At 44.3% G+C, this 17,740-nt stretch overlaps 1 protein-coding gene across 1 annotated transcript in view; it reads right to left on the reverse strand.

Moving 5' to 3' along the window:
• The window catches only part of LOC138301693 (pancreatic triacylglycerol lipase-like), a 496,425-nt gene extending 483,417 nt beyond the window's left edge, over nucleotides 1–13,008 (reverse strand). The window contains exons 1-3 of the mRNA XM_069242210.1: nucleotides 12,993–13,008; nucleotides 12,059–12,213; nucleotides 6,978–7,103 (exon numbers count right to left, since the gene is read on the reverse strand). Of these exons, the coding sequence (XP_069098311.1) occupies nucleotides 6,978–7,103; nucleotides 12,059–12,213; nucleotides 12,993–13,008 (297 nt within the window). The remainder of the gene's footprint in view (nucleotides 1–6,977; nucleotides 7,104–12,058; nucleotides 12,214–12,992) is intronic.
• Between the last annotated feature and the right edge of the window lie 4,732 nt (nucleotides 13,009–17,740).

The following is a 17,740-nucleotide window of genomic DNA, read 5'->3' on the forward strand; positions in this document are numbered from 1 at the left end:
ACCATTTTACACAGAGCACTGGCCCTGGTATTAGTTAGCATTGCCTAGGGCACAGTCAGAGTCAGTAACCACCAGAATCAGTCCAAATGTTTGGGGGGTGATCAGGCAAAAAAGATGAGTTTCAGACATTGCCCCCTCCAGACGAAAGGTGATGGGTACTAACCTAGACCCTGGTAGTCCTCATCAGCTAAGTTGAAAAACCTAGAAAGCCCATCTGCATTGGCAGTCCCAGGTCTACGTTCCACAGTAAAGTCCTTCCCCTATAGGGAAATGGACTACCTCAATAGTTTTAGGTTGTCCCTCCTATTCAGCATAAGCCATTTGATAGGTCTGTGGTCAGTTTGAACATGGAAGTGAGTGCCAAACAGGTATGGCCTCAGCGTCTTCAGAGACAAGAATACAGCAAAGGCCTCCCTCTCAATAGCAGTTCACTTTTGCTCTCGGAGAAGTAGGCGCCTGCTGAAGAAGGCACCTGGCTGGTCCTATCCCTCCTCATTCACTTGTGCCACCACTGCCCCAATCCCTGTCTCTGAAGCATCCGTTTGCACAATAAATTCTTTATTGTAGTCAGGGGCCAGCAGCAGTGGTGCTGAACACATAGCCCCCTTCAGAGTGTCAAAGGCTTTCTGACACTCTGGGGTCCAAATTACCCTTTTGGGCTGCTTCTTGATGTGTGTTCTGTCAGAGAGGTCACAATGGTCCCATATTTCTTGACAAATCTCCTGTAATACCCAGTCAGGCCAAGAAAGGCCCTGACCAGAGTCTGGGTTTTAGGAGCCTCCAAATCTAGGATGGTCTGGATTTTGGGCTGGAGAGGCTGCACAAGGCTCCACCTAAAAGTGGCCCAAGTACACCACTGAGCTCTGCCCTTTGCTTACCTTAATAGTTAGGCCTGCCTAGATCACTGCCTGAAGCACTTCCTCAGGTGGACCAGGTGATCCTCCCAGGTAGAACTGAATACAGCTATATCATCAAGATAAGCTGCAACCCAGCCAAGACTCTGTTCACTAACCTTTTGATGGTGGTAGGAGCATTTTTCAAAGCACAGGGCATCACTCTGAATTGAAAATGGACCTCTGGGGTGGAAAATGCTAACCTCTCCTTAGCTCCTTGACCTAGGGCAATCTGCCAGTAACCTGATGTCGGATCAAGTGTGCTCAGAAACTTAGCAACCTCCAACCTATCAATGAGCTCCTCAGCTCTAGGTATGGGGGGAGCATCATTGTTAGTGACTGCATTTAAACATCTGTAGTCTTCACAGAAACCCAACTCCTTCTTCCCAACTTCGGTACCAGTTTGGGTACCAGCACCACTGGACTGGCTCAAGGACTATCAGAGGGCTTAATTACCCTTAGCTCCAACATCTTAGCTACTTCAGCCTTGATGTTGCCTACGACCTGATCTGACAACCTGTACACCTTGTTTTTGACAAGTAAGCTGTCACCAGTATTAATGTCAAGGACACACCAAGTGGTGATTGCAGGGGTGAGGGAAAACAGCCCAGCACACAGCTCCAAAACTTGTTTGCAGTATTTTTGCTGCTGTGCTGTCAGCTTGGGGAAGAGTACCACTCCCTTCCTCTGACCCATCTTGCACATTGGTACAGAGGAGGTCTGGCAGAGATTCGCTCTCCTCCTCCTTCCCCTCATCTATGACCATAAACATGGTTTTGTCTGCCCTGTCTTGGTGGGGTTTATGACTGTTGACATGCAGAATCCGGTGGGGATTCCTGGGGATGCCAAGGTCCACCAGGTAGGTGACCTCACTCTTTTTCTCTAGAAAGGCCACTTGGCCTGGAGGAGCCTGAGAGCCTGAGGCTCCAAAACCCACACCAACTGACCTGAATGGTACTCAGGCATAGTAGCCTTCTGGTCTTGCCGGAGGTTCATGAGCTCTTGGCTGGCCTCCAGTTTGCTGCCTGTCTTCTTCATGTACTCTGCCATGTGAGACCGCAGGCCTAGCACATAGTTAAGCACATTCTGTGTGAACTCCTTGAGATTTATGAACAAACAAATGGTCCGTGCAGGGGAAGTGTCAGCCTTGACTTCCACGGAAAAATTACTCACCCAAAAGGTAAGGCATACACAGCTTAATCGTATAACAAGATTTTTCAACAAGATAACAAGATTATTCATTTTCTCTAATATTTTTTAATAAATCCTTTCTAGCTATCAAAAATAGATCAAGAACAGACTCCACACATAATGTGTGCAAAAGTGAGTCAGTGAAAAGGAATCAGTGTTATTTACAAATATGATTCTCTTCTGCACTGCACTATCACATTGTAGGAGCACCTCATTCTCATTCTTATTTTAAGTATTTTATGTTCACCTTAAACATTATGGGGCTCATTATGACCCCAGCTGTAGGTGATAATGTGGCGGTAGTACCACCAACAGGCTGGCAGTACATACCGCTACATTATGACATTGGCGGGTTGGCCTCAGCCAACTTGCCAATTTACCATTCCAACTGCCATGGTGGTAGCAGGCGCCAGGTCAGAGATAACAATTTCCAGCCCAGCGGCTGCTATTGTACTTCCAGCGTCATTTTTACCCTGCCTACCGCCATTGTTTTTGTGGCATTTACAATGCCACGAAAACCATGGCGGTAGGCCCTACCAGTGACAGGAAATTCCTTCTCTGTCACTGGTAGGAGGCTCACCCACCCACCCAACACTCCACAGACACCCCCACCCCCCTCCATCCATGCCCCCCCTTCCGATCCCTCACTCCCCATTCAGCTCTTGTGAGTGCAGTGTCCAGGTGCTGGCCAGGGTCCAGCACTGGAGAAGATGAAAAGAGACTTTATTGTGGCTTCTTTAACAAATTGCTCTCACTAAACACTGTTGTAAAAATGACTTACATTTACAAAGGGCCTCATTATGAAGCTGGTGGTCTTCAGACCGCCAGCCCCGCGGTGGTCGTCAGGACCACCGCTGCTGTGGTGGTCCGAATGCCACATAAAGACCCTGGCAGTCAGACTACCAGGGTTACGCCAGCACCACCAAGATCCATGATCCCGACGGCTTGGCGGTGGTGGGGATCGTAATCTGCAGGGCAGAGCCGCCATGAAAAGGCTGGCGGAGAACAGGTGCAGGGGGAGACAGGGGAGCCCCTGCATTTCCCATGCACTTGGCATGGGCAGTGCAAGGGATCCCCTGTCCAGCACCGTTGCAATGTTCGCTGTCTGCTCTGCAGGCAGTGAACACTGTGAGGGTGCTCCTGCATCCTGCAGGTGACAACATTGCTGCTGGCTTGATTACGAACCGGAGACAATGCTGCCACCTGCTTCCTGCTAGGCCGGCGGACAGAAACCTTTGTCTTCGCCCGCCGGCCAAGCAGGAAACAACTAATAGGTCCGTTGGGGTGGTCGCCCTGTTGAGAGTTTGACGGACTGGCTTTCCCGTCTGTCAAACTCATAATGAGGGCCTAAGTGTAGATAGTACCAGGACTTATTTATATGTAATTCCCTAGCACAAGTTCATCTGTGCTTTTCATTTTTCTTCATCCTTACTGTAGACCTCATGCCTACTAAGCTTCTATTATACATATAGGGGGTCATTATGACCCTGGCGTAAGGCGGAGAACCGGCGGTAAGACCGCCAACAGGCTGGCGGTCTTACTTTGTGGAATTATGACCATGGCGGTTGCCGCCATGGTCATCCGCCGGTTCTCCGTTCCGCTCGCCAGGCTGGAGAGCTGGGTCTCCAGCCCGGCGGCCGTCACTATACCGCCGGCGGTATTTGGACCCGGCTTACCGCCGTGGATTTCCAGAGGTTTGAACCGCCATGAAATCCATGGCAGTAAGCACTATCAGTGCCAGGGAATTCCTTCCCTGGCACTGATAGGGGTCTCCCCACCCCCCACCCCCACCTGACTCTCTCCCCTACCCCCCCACCACCCCTGCCACCCCCCAAAGGTGGCAGGGCCCTCCTCCCCACCCCGGCCCCCAACATCACTTCACCCATACCCACACGACATGCACGCAGGCACCACCTACATACTTACACGCACGCACACACGCCGACATACATGCCTACATCCACACACACAGTCATACACGCACACCCACATTCAAACATACACGCACACATCCATACAGACATACCCACAGACATACACGCACTCATTCCCATACACACAACACCCCGCAGGCATACACGCACTCACACACCCCCTCTACATACACACTCGCACACCCCCATGCACCCACACTACACACAACACCCCCGCCCCACTCCCCTCACAGACGATCGACTTACCTGGTCCGACGATCCTCCGGGAGGGGAAGGGAGCCATGGGGGCAGCTCCACTGACACCACACCGCCAACAGAACACTGCCACGGCGAATCACAGGACGTGATTCGCTGGGCGGTGTTCTGTTGGCGTGGCGGTGGAGGTGGAGCAACCTCCACTTCCCCGCCTCCAGCCAGTATGGCTGCCAACGGTCATAATAGGCCGAGCGGCAAACCGCCACCACTGGCGGTCTTCCACACGGCGGTCCCTCGGCGGTCTTTAAAAAAGACCGTCGCGGTCAAAATGACCGCCATAGTCTTCACAATAAGTCACAATTATTTCTATTGTACATGTATCCGTAAATCAAATAGATTTCCTTAGAATAATATTATATAAAAGTGCAATACTTTTGTATTAGATTCACGACTTTAATTACATTTGAAAATTGCAATTCAACCAACTTTTATTTTGTACTAATTGTATATGATGTGTATCTTGATTTTGCTTTTTAAATCAAATAAACGTGCTGTAACACAAACCTATAATGTACACACAAGACAGTATGTTAGACACAATTTCTCACATATATCCAACCAAGTACTGTTTTCCCTACTGTGGGCTAGCCCATTGCTCCCAAAAGCACATTCCACCAACACACACCACACACACACACACATCCAGCCATACATGGCGTAGACACAACATCACAGTTTCCAGTTGTAGGAAATTGGGTTTCTGGTTGAGTGGGTGAAATCCTACTCTAGAAGCAACCACAATTTCTGTCAGGATGAAGTCAGAAGCAAACCCCAAATTAACCTGTGCTTAATCCTCTGGTAGCTTGGCACAAGCAGTCAGTCTTAGCTTAGAGACTACGTGTAAACTATTTTGTAGTCTTCAAACAGTAATAAAGTAATAACATAACACAAGAAAATCCCACACCAATTTAGAAAAATAGAGTAACTGTAATGAGCTATTTGAGACCAAAACAATACAAATCCGATAAGACGAACCAGAGATACACAATTTAAAGTATTAAGTGAAAAAGAGTGCATGAAAGCACAAAGCACCAACTGTTGGTATCTGATCATGCCAGACACGACAAAGTAACAAGTTGAGGCGGATACTGTAATGGAGGGCCGGCCATAACCAGGGACAAAGGAAGGCCTGCTGAACAAAGTACCTTAAACCTTGGTTGCAACACATTGAAAGATCCCACAATCAAGATGTATCGCACAGTGGTGGTTCTGAGGAGCTGTGGGGCTGTGGTGTGGAGTCCTGTGTCATCATTGAGAATGCCGTTGATGAGGGAACTTGCAATACAGTCTTACGTTGAAGATACATTGTACACTGCAGTTCCGGAGAAGCTGCAGGGCTGTGTTGGGAAGTACTACGTCATTGTTGAGGATGCTGTCGACAAGGGGCTTTGGGTGTGAAGGCCTGCATTGAGGATGCATTGCGTAGCAGTGGATCTGAGGAAACTGCAGGCTGCAATGCGAGATCTAGCGATGAGGATGTGTCACGCTACGGCATTTCCACAGAGGAGCTGTGAGATGTGTCACACTGCGTTGGTTCTGCCCAAGGTACCACAGCTGGGCTGACTGAGCACATTCAGGCCTACCTCCAAGGGTCCGAAACTGGGGTAGCACCACTTGGGGTGTAGGACTCACAGCAGAGAGGGCAGGTGCTGAGTACAAGGTGGTTGGAAACTCTTCTGACCCTGAGGCTCTGATCTGGAGGAGAGCCAACTAGCCCTTGGAGTCACTCTGGTGGTCCTGGGTTCAAGATGTAGGTCCAGTCCTTTCATTCATGCAGCAGGGCAGCAGAGTAGCAGTCCTTCCTGCAGAGCAGCACAGCAGTTTTTCTGAGTCTTCCATAGGTCCAAAGGTGTACTAAAGATTTGGGTCTGAGGGTCCACAGACAGCAAATGGTTACGGCACAAATATGCCAACTTTCTAAAGTGTAATTTTCAAAATTGTGACAACTTAAAATCTGACTTTGCCAGTAAAAAGGATTTTTAATTGCAAGTTTAGATTTTAGACAACAAACTAGGTATTCCTATCTGTTCCCAATTGAAAGTTACCACTTATTGAATGTAATAAGGAAACCTAGTATTACCCTATGGAAAAGGTAGGTCTCACCGTAGCAAAAAAACAAATGTAGGAGTTTTTCAGTATCAGGACATGTGACACTAAAAAGTACATGCCCAACCTTGTAAATACATTGCATCCTGCCCCATGCACTGTTTAGGGCCTACCCTAAGAACAACATATGTATTAAAAAGGAAGGTTTAGGTCTAGCAACAGGTTTATCTGCCAGGTCGAAATGGTAGTTAAAAACTACACACACAGGCTGCAATGGCAGGCTTGAGACATGTTTGAAAGGCTACATAGGTGGGTGGCATAATATGTGCTGCAGGCTCGGAAGTAGTATTTACTTCATAAGCCCTTAGTACATGTAGTACCACTCCACTAGGGGCTTACAAGTAAACTAAATGTGCCAATTGTGTAAAAGCACATTTCAGCATGTTTAAAGGAGAGAGCACAGCATTGTTTAGCAGTGGTAGAGTGAGCATAGTCCTAAAAGCCAAATAAAATGGGTTCAGCAAGCAGGAGGGTGGGAAAAGGTTTGGGGATGACCCTACACAAAGGGTCAAGCCAGACACTGGTCCATTCTCCACCACTGAACAGTTAAACCCACATTTCTTTTCAGTGACTGGGAGCTGATGTACCCATCACTTACCTTGCACATGTTCGACAGCCAGCTTTCCTCCCCTTTTTCCAAGAAGCCATGTATGATGAACCGGGTCTTCCTGGAAGTTTTAAAGTTCGAGGACAATAGTGATGCTGCATCTTTTGCCGATATTTCCTATAGTGGACACAACACCGATTAGGATTGAAACAATGTTGATTAGGTAAAGTTTCAGAGCAAGATTGTTCCCTAAATATTCAGAGAAGAGCAAACTGCAAACAGTGTTTGGCGCCTTTCATTTGTAAGAGTCACCAGAGCTTTTGCACATTCTCTTCCTCAATTGTTTTGCAGTTTTTTTATATAGTGGACACTCGACCCAAAGACATTCAAGCACTTTACATGAGCACCAGTTAATTTACACAAGGTCACATTCATTTTTTAGGAACAGGGAGATTAAGGGCCTTATTACGATGTCTGAGGACCGCCAATGCTGTGGTTCCGGTTGGACCGCCACGTTGAGACGGTCCGACCTCCACATTACGAGGTTGCCAGGCAGGCCCGCCAACCTACCGCCATCCCTGCTAGGATCTTTGATCCTGATGATCTGGCGGCAGATGCAGGTTGTAATCAGCCATGGTGGCGCTAAAGTCAGCGCCGCCCTGCTGATTACAACCTTGTTCTCTTCCATGAAAAGGCTGGTGGTCAATAGATCGAGAGGCCACATAGGGGCCCATGCACTGCCCATGCCCGTAGCATGGCAGTGCAGGGGTCCCCCTGCCCAGCACCCTCCACATGCACACTGTCTGTCTATATATCAAACTAGCTGTGATTCATCAGTCAACATCCTCCAGTAGTATTTATCATGAATACAAAAGCAGTGGTCACAAAACGCATTACTTCATTTTAATAGCAGCCACCAACTGACAAGGCATGAGAATAATCAGCTAGCACTTCATCCGCTATAATTTTGAGCCCGTTAAAGGACTTTCTTGGTGGAGGTGTGGCTTAGTGGCTAGAGCAGGTGGCTTTGGAACCTCCGGATCTGGGTTAAAATCCCAGTTTCAGCACTTGCTGAACATCGTTTGATTCCTGGTAAATCACTTAATTTTCCTGTGCCTAAACTGTGTAATGCATTTGTGTAATCCCCACTTTATATACACAATCTTGTGCATCTTCTCCCAACCTCCAATGTAATGTACAGTGCTCAGTGGTGGCCTAGTTAGGTATGTGCAATGTAAATACCCATATATACATACATAGTGAAAGGCAGGCCTTCGTCAAAATATGTGTGTCCTTTCTCCATAACTTAGCCTGTATCCAGTACCTGTGAAGTAGGGAAGGTCCTATGCATTGGTCATTCTCAGTATTTGGACAAAATATAGGCCCTGAATATGACCCTGGTGGATGGTGTTATTTTGGAGAAAGGTACTGCCAACAGGCTGGCCGTACCTTTCCCCAAAATATGATATTACCGCCAATGTACCACTCCATCCGCCAAGGCTGTAACACCCGCCGGGCTGGAGACTTCGGTCTCCAGCGAGGCGGCCGTCACAATCCCACCCTCTGGATTATGACCCCGCCTACAACCATGGTTTTCGTGGCAATCTTACAACCACGAAAACCACGGCGGTAGGCACTATCAGTGCCAGGGAATTCCTTCCTTGGCACTGATAGGGGTCTCACCTGCCCCTTCCCCCTCTCCAGAGTCCTCCACCACCCTCTCCCTCCCGAACCCCTGACATACACACACCTGCATGCGCAGACATACACACTCATACACACATGCATACCCACATCCACCCACGCAGGCATACATTCATACACACACCGCAACAAACACTAACACATAAAAGCACACACGCATTCACACAACACAACATACACGTACACTCACACCCATTCATGCACACATACATTCCACACACCTCACTTCCGCATGCACGCATACAAAAACATTCAAACACACCCCCACACACACACACAACACCCCCTACACACCCACCCCTGTTGGAAAACCTGACTTACCTGCTTGCAGGGGGTCCTCCGTCAGGAGACGGTCGGCGGCGTTCTACTGGTGTAGCGCTGCTGCTGGCAGCAGCGCCACCTTACCGCCGTCCGTTGCCATGACCGTAGCCGGAATTCCGCCAGCCTTCAGGCAGAATTCTGGCTTTGGTCATAATATGGTGGACGGTAGCAGGACACGGGGACAGTCTTTTGGAGGCCATCCCCGTGGCGGTAGGAGGGATTTACTGCCAAAATTCTAATGAGGGCCATAGACTTTAAAATATTGGGAAGCAGAAATGTCAGAAAAAAATAATCATCAAGAATATCGGTTTTTGATGTAAGTAATGTTGTAATAATTAATAGCAATGTATTTGATATCATTTGCACTAATATAGTGTTTACAAATATTGTTTTTTTAATTATTTTGATGTGTTTTGGTCGATATAATATTTTATGTTAGTATTGTTTATACAAATGTTATTAATTCTTTTTTAAATATAGCTTCTAATTTTAAGTGACAAACATTTTTAATAATTTGTAATAGTGATTTATAGATTGTAATGGAGTGTTGGGTTTGTAGGGGGAAGGGTTGAAGTAAATTAGGTAATAATGAATTAGGCATGCTTTAATATATTCTATTTGATTATATGATTGATATTTCTTATGTAGTTTATGTAATACTGATTTATGTTCATTATATGTAATTCGTGGGCTGTTAGGTTTGTGGGGTAAAGGGTGGAAAATTTAATAGGTAATGCTTAATTAACAATTCATTAGTAATTTGATTTTCATTGTGTAATTGAATACTTATTTATTTAATTTATATTTTCTTTGTGGGATGGTAGGTTTGTATGGGTTTTGGGTGGCAAGTTAAGTAATAATTAATCAACTATAAATTAATATTTGTAAATTAATTATTTAATTGAATTTTAAATAAGTACATTGTGGAACATGTATTAAATTTCATATTTTTTAACTATGAGGTGCTAGGTATGTAGGGTTTAGGTTGGGAAGTTAATTAAGTAATATTTAACAATTAATTATTCATTGGTAATTAATTATTTAATGTATTTTAATATGTAGATAATGGAACAGTTATTTTTTTTAATTTTGTTTACTTGTACTTCAGGCTCCTATGTTTGTAGGAGAACATGGTGGGAAGTTAGATAATTTAATAACAGTTATTTGTTAATTGATCATTTTTTGTTAAACAATAATGTAAATTGATTCAATGTGTTTATGTTTTTAATACAGATATATTTATTTTTTATGTTAATTAATCTTTTTTTAATTAAGAGTTTAATATTTTGCTACATTCACTGGGTTACGCATATATATAACAATGTGTTTGAAGTGAAGTATTTTCTCTACTCTTTCTTAGACTGCAGCAGGAATAGTAAAATTAACCTCCTCACAGTTCATCACTTTCCCTATTGTTGAGCTGTTTGAAGTGGGAATAGTAAATTTTACCCCTCTGAAATCCAATGCTTTCCCTACTGTTGCCCATTTTGAAGTGAAAATGGTAAAATTAGCCCCTCGGAAGGACTGTTGCTTAGGCTTGAGTGGGAATAGTAAATTTTTTCCTCCCAAAGTCCAACACTTTCCCCTACTGTTGCACTAAGTGGAGTAGGAATAAGTAAATGTAAGTCATCTAAAGTCCAGCACTTTCCCTATTATTGTGATGACTGGAGTAGGAATAGTAAATCTAACCCTCGGAAGTCCAACACTTTCCCTGCTATTGCATAACACAGATTGGGAGTAGTATATTTAATATTCTTAGACTCCAATAGTTAAATAGTAATGCTTTGAAAAAAAAAAAAAAAAATATATATATATATATATATATATATATATATATATATATAGTAATAATGGATAAGACTATTTATTTTACATTATAATAATGCTATGAATATATATATATATATATATATATATATATATATATATATATATGCCTATATATAGAGAGAGATAGATAGATTTTCATATTACCACATAATTTTATTTTTTTAATGAATATAGTGTAAAATAAATATTTTATTAATTATATATATGGAGTCATAGTAGTACATTTAAAATATAAAAAGAAGAATATAAAGTAAAAAATAAATAATTTTAGTATGATACACTATATGTATATAAATCTACATATAAATCTTTATAAATGCAAATATATATATATGTAAATATATAGCTATAGATACATATATATATGTATTTGCCTGTTTAGAGAAGTATACTTTACATATAGTATTAAATATTAGTAGAATTTATTTATTACATTATATTAAATGCATACATTAAAATTAAAAATTATATTGAAATATTTAACATTTACGACTATAAACTCTATATCAAAAAATAAATATTGTTGTCTATTTTTGTACTATATTATTTTCAACTACATTTTTTTCCGATATTCTTCTACTTTTTGTACTTCGCATTATAAATATAGAAGCACAATATTATTGTGAACAATATTTTTGACACAATAGTCAACCATATTGTTTACCATAATATTGTGACACTGATGCATGATTCTCTGGAGTTTCCAAGCAGATATTCTCTAAAATGTTGGTATATGTTTCTCCTGGTGAGATATTCTCATTTCATACTTATCTCCGGTTTCTGAAAACTGTGTGTGGCCGATTCACAAAAGCATTTATGAGCATGAGAAGTAGAGTGACAGGTGTGCTTGTTACCATAGTTTTATATGCCCTCATTAGTTGGCCGCATAACATCCAACTGTATATTAGTAAAAGTAAAAAGAAGGCGCGGTTCTTTTTCTTTGTTCTAAATGTTGATGAGTATTCCCCAGATATTGCCATTTTAGATGTTTTAGGGCCAGTTTAAAAAAGACACGTGAGAGTATGCTACTTTACTTACTCCAAAATGCCTTAGGAATGGGACCCAGAGAGTCCACTGCGTTCCGTGTATTCCATTACATGTACTGACTCTTCAGAATTTAAGGAATAATCTTCCAATACGTCACATTCCCACTGTTGTGCATCACAAGGCCCCGTGGCAAGAAAGACAGTAAGGCGTCTTCAAGCCTTCCCTTGTGTTGTAGGCCTTATGTTCAGGTATCACATAAACCTCCCCAAAAAATGAAGTAAATGGCTTACCTGAAAGCTATTTTGATTTTCCTTGGTGTATAGGAGGAAACGAGTATTTATTTTCTCTGGAGACCAGGGTAGCCCTCCAATTGGTCTCTCTGCTGTCCCAGACCATGGACTTTCATCAGAGAAGCATCCCAATCGGTCATAACAAATCTCAGCTCCTGCGCAACAGAGTAAAAGGAATAGAGCTATTGATCAGGCCCACAATCCCTCACAGCTGAGTGACTTATCCAGCTACTACTTTCATGCAGATAGTTAATGTGAAGTTAGGCAGGTCGCCCCCCCTTCTCAAACCAGTTTACAATGGCTTTTTACAAGGATGTTACAGCCCCTATCTCACCGCTTAACTTCCCATCATACTTCCCCACGAAAACTAAAACCCCAGTAATATTTGCTCATCGCCCTCTCAACATGCATTGCTATGACAATGACTTTCACTGTTAATATTTTCAATTACAGTGGGCAAGAGAATGATAGAAGTAGCAACTGTGGGAGGAAATTAAACATCTTAAAAAATAAGCCACCAACGTTTAATGTGATTGGCACAGGCGGAGGGGCATAGTGATAAAGAGAAGAATGATTGACAGATGAAAGGGAGGATATAGGAAGAGAGAGAAAGCGACAACTCATGGAGAACAAAGGGATAGCATCACTGGTAGAAAGTGAAAACCTCTGGTGACTAGAGGCTCAGGATGAGTACAGACCATCAGGGGCGTAGCTCGGGGTGGGGTGTTTGGAGTGTTAAACCACCCCCCCCCCCCAATAAATGTATTTTCTGACAAATAGTTGGGTACAGGTGCTTTCAGTTGGGTATGGGGAGGTGTCTGTTGGATTTCACCATGACCCTTTACACACACACACAGTCAGAAATGCACACACACTCTCTACTTCTTTTTTAAGGTTCTAAAGAAACAAAATATTGTGCTTTCTCTCTTAGTACTTCTACCACTCGACATTCCTTTCCCTTTTGACTGCCAGTGGACCTTTCTTCTCCTACGATGTATTTAAACATTATGGGGGTCATTACGGCTTCGGCGGATGGAAAAGCCCGTCCGCTGGAGTCCAGATGGGCAGGTTGTTGCCAGTGCAGCTGCCTTCCCGCAGGCCTCATTAAAAGTTTTCTGCTGGCCCAGCGGGAAACGTCCAACAGCATGGTCTCCAGCTCATAATAGAGCAGGCAGCAATGCCGTTGTGCGTAGTGTGCACCAGCACCTGTCACGATGTTCACTGTCTGCAAAGCAGACAGGCGGGGCTGGCCAGGAGGGCCCCTGCATTGCCCATGCCAAGTGCTACCACCATGTAATCGCCGGCGGAGATGGGACTTTGGAGCGCTGCCCTAGGCGGATGAGGACCGCCAGCACTGCCAGACCCTCCTGTGGAGGAAAACTGGTGGGGCTGGTGGCCCGACCGTGGCGCAACCGCTACGGTCGTAATGTGGATGTCGGACCGCCACATTGGCGGCGGTCCGACAATCAGGCTCTAAATGCCAGCCATATGTTGAATAAACTGAAGCTCATACCTCCCCAATCTTACTGACCAAACTACACCCCTGTACACTGTGTTTATGAAGGGGAGGGGAGGTAAAAGGAAAAGGAGAAATAGAAAACCTCCCATTAACAGAAGAGAAAGGCAGGGAGAGACATCCTCTGCTGGATGTGGGTAGAGGGAGAAGAAAGTCAGAAAGGATGTGATTAATGTAGATACTGAAAGGAGAAGCAGAGACCATGGTGAATTCAAGAGATTGCATTATGAGGTGAGACAGAGGGTCTCTGGTGAATTTGGAACAGGGTGAATAGAGAATAGAAGGAATTGTGAACCAGGAGGAGCAAATGTAGTGATATCTCCTTCATGTTATTTTGACCGGGTATTTCATGGCGACCCTGCCACATATGGCTTTCTTCAGGGAACTCAAGAATTGCGGTTATCATTAGAAACATTGTTTCAGAGGGAAGGAAAGCCTGTAGTAGGGTGCCTAATGCCATTGTGTTATAGTGTGATGTTTCGAATTGCACCACAACTCGCAACATAGGCACCATTCTGCCCTTTCCTGAGATGCGATTCCAACGTCACCTAAAATGATGATTCAACCTCATGATTCCTCTTTTCATGGAGAAATAAGTGCTGCAGAGTTAGGTAACCTCTGGGTATCAGTGATGTTGAAATTAGGGCACAAATTATAACGTTTTTCTTTGAGTCAAACTAAATGTGGCCACCTTGTTGTTTTTGCTAATCGGTCCTCTGAGCTGCTCATTACAAGTGCCAAGTAAATTACTAACACAACAGGCAATAAAACAAAAACGTATAAAGAGGCTCCTTACCCATCTCCTACCAACTGATTTTGTATAATTAGAATGATGCATTTTTATAACGCCTTATTACATTTGCTAAATCAAATGGTTTATGCTGCAATAACATTAAAACAATAAAATAAACGATGTTCCACCAAAAACTCCAATCACAATTTTAACATAGACCTAGAAATGTAGAACATACATTAAAAAGATGAAAAGGAAAATTCTGCTTTATAAAATTATCAATTCAAGATTCATTTTTTGTGTGGTGCGATTGTTTTCCTCAGTCTCAAATTCATCCAGATTGTTTGACAGGCAAATGTTCATCAATTTCACAGGATGACCTAGTTTTAGGGCCAATAAAAGGATACAATTTTGAAAATCATTGTTGAAAACAATGGTCAATGAGATTCTTGTTACATTGAATTACCATATATGGTTGGCTAAAGCTCAGCAACGTATTCTCTATCTGTCTCAAGGCGCTTCACATTACTGGATTGCCAAAGCCTTAACCCACAACTTTGACCAAAGGCTGAATCATATGGAACAGAACAGGAATGGTTTAATGGCTCTTCAAAAGCTTAAACAGCCAAGGATTGCTCTAGTCCACTGTGTTGGTGGTTCCAGGCCTGGGCTGACTACTGAAAAGGTCCTGGCTTCTGTTCCAGTATTCCAACGGCTCTAGGCTAGTACCCACACCTTTGACTGCAATGGCCTGACCAGAATATATTTCCCCGGAAAGGCTATAGCTAATCTACTAGAAGTGTTTTCGGGATGGCCCACAGTAGCTTACTGGATACTCGTGTTCACTGGGAGCTGATGGAACATGCAAATAGGAGGATAAATATAGAGGAAAGGTTTTAAACATTATGGGCCCTCATTACGAGTTTGGAGGTCCCATGACCGCCTCGGTGGCGTTGGCGTTCGCACCGCCGGCAGCCCAGTGGAGAAGACCGCCATATTATGAGCATGGCAGTGTTCCCAACAAAATACAGCCAATACACCACCAGTACAAATGGACCTCTGAAGCCAGAGGCAGGCATCTTTAGGCCAGCGGAGAACATGTTTCCGCTGACCATATTACGAGGCTGCACACCGCCAGGATTTCCGGGGCAGTTACACCACCATGAAAACCCTGGCAGAAACAAACAACATAAAAGAAGACACTCACCTTCAGGAACACAGACACGTCCACAGACGCCATGGAACCCGAACTTGAAGTCTTCCCACTGCTCCTGCTGGCCAAACTACTCCAGAACCAGCGACGGAGACAACAACCGTAAGTACACCCACCTATCACACTCTGGAAGGAAGGCCATTAGTACACACCCATACACAACACAAAACCCCGGCATGTCTAACTACAACCACTCACACACGCAAACATAAACCAGTACCAACACACACACACATATACATACACACATCCACACACAAACAACACACACCGCGGCCAACATAGAAGTGCCATACACATACCACACCACACACACACACCACCACTGTCAAACACACCTACACACAACACCACCGAGTCCCACAGTGACAACACAATTGTTAGCACACAAACGCATTGTTAGAGAGTCACACCGCACAGCCTTACAGGAAAACACATAACAACAACACACAACAAATACAAACAATAACACTGCCAAACAACGTACATCACAGATGCATCACAACACACTTACCACTACCACACAATGCCACACTACACATCACAACAAGTTATTAGCACAACTCACCCACACAACTCATGCTGCTCCACAAACACCTCACATACACAAAAGACACACACCAACTCGCACATGTATAACACAAACATGGAAAAGGAAAGCCAGTACAAATTTGTAACCTTTGACACCAACGGTGAAGTGGCGCAGATATATTAAATTATGTAAATAGATGTGAAGAAAAACTATATAAAAAATTGGCCTACTAGCCAGTCCAATAGTTCTCAGTGCCCCTGGCACAGTGGGAAATGTCTCATGGCCCAACTTGACTCCTGACAGCAAAGTGGCCTCCAGATGGCAGGAGCATCACTGGGGCAAGCAGTCACCTCAGGGTGATGGGGGGCAAGGTGGAAGCTTGGGTTTGGGGGGTCCTTTGGTTTGGGTTTGGAGGGGGAGTTTTGTCCTTCAACTTCAACTTAGGGGAGGGCCCTTGGTTTTGGGTTTGGGATGGCTCTTCCTAGCTTTTCTGGGGTTGAAGTGTTAGGTGTGGTAGGGGTATGGACAGTACCAAGAGGGCCATGGGAGAACTGGGTCTTGGAAAGGGTAGCAGGGCGATTTGGGGAAACAGGGACTGGGTCAGTGGGAGGGAATAGGGCAAAATCATGCAGAAATCTTTTTTTTTGAAAATTTTTGGTCATGGGAAAAAGGTTTGGGAGTGGAGGGGGAGAGAGAGTGCTTGAGAGGTGTGTACGTGTATGTGCCTTGGGTGCTGGTGAGTGGGTGAATGCCACGTGTCTGTTGGGTGTTTGTTGGGTGGGTGCGTGTGGGCGTTTAGGTGTACTAGGAGGAGGGGGGAGGAGATGCAGGGAGATGCCAGGGTGGATGTGTGAGTGTCTTTTGTGGTGGTGTCTGCAGGTAAGGTGGATATACTGCATTTGGGGGTCTGGGTAATCGTGTTGAGTGCATGTGGTGTATGGGGTGGATGTATGTGTGTCAGCTATTGTGGTGATGGTGGGCATGAGGAGACTGGTGGCTGGATGTAGGAGTGCTGAAGTGGTGATAGCAGGTTTGAGTGGTGTAGTGTCTGTGAGGGAGGAGGTGGTAGGGGAGTCTGTGTATGGAGTGGATGTTGTTGTGTCTGCCTGTGTCTGTTGTCTGTGTGCATGGAGTTAGTGTGACTTGTCATGCCTGTGTTTGTCTTTGTGAACAGTGTCTGTTGAGGTGGATGAATGGTGGTCTGACTGTGCGCTCTGGATGAGTATGGGATTCGGCACAGGTAGCAGGAGGGGGGATGGAAGAGGAAGGGACACTGGCTGCCGTTTGTTTTAAAATACGGACGAAAGGAAGACAGAAACGCTGTTCCGCTTGAAAGACTGAAGATAAAAAATGTGACTGTTATTATTCGGTCCCGCTATGAAAGAGAAATGAAAAACTAAGGGACCAAAGGAAGTGATCTGTGTTTGGGACGGAAGTGAAGTAAAGGACGCTTTCAGAATAAGAATGAGAACGGAAGGAGACCTGTGTGCTATGTTGAAATAATTATAATGGGAGGATATCGTACTGTCCTGAAGAAGGTGGTGGAAGAAGTGTGAAGAGACCACTGAAACGCGTTGACACCTGTTGAATTGCTGGATCAATTGGAACTGCCCAAAATAGATTTGTAAATTGGAAATACAAATCAAGGGGACAGTATATACCAAAATTTGGACAGCATAAAACGATAG

This window comes from Pleurodeles waltl, chromosome 6 (genome assembly GCF_031143425.1).
Source record: "Pleurodeles waltl isolate 20211129_DDA chromosome 6, aPleWal1.hap1.20221129, whole genome shotgun sequence".
Taxonomy (NCBI): Eukaryota; Metazoa; Chordata; class Amphibia; order Caudata; family Salamandridae; genus Pleurodeles; species Pleurodeles waltl.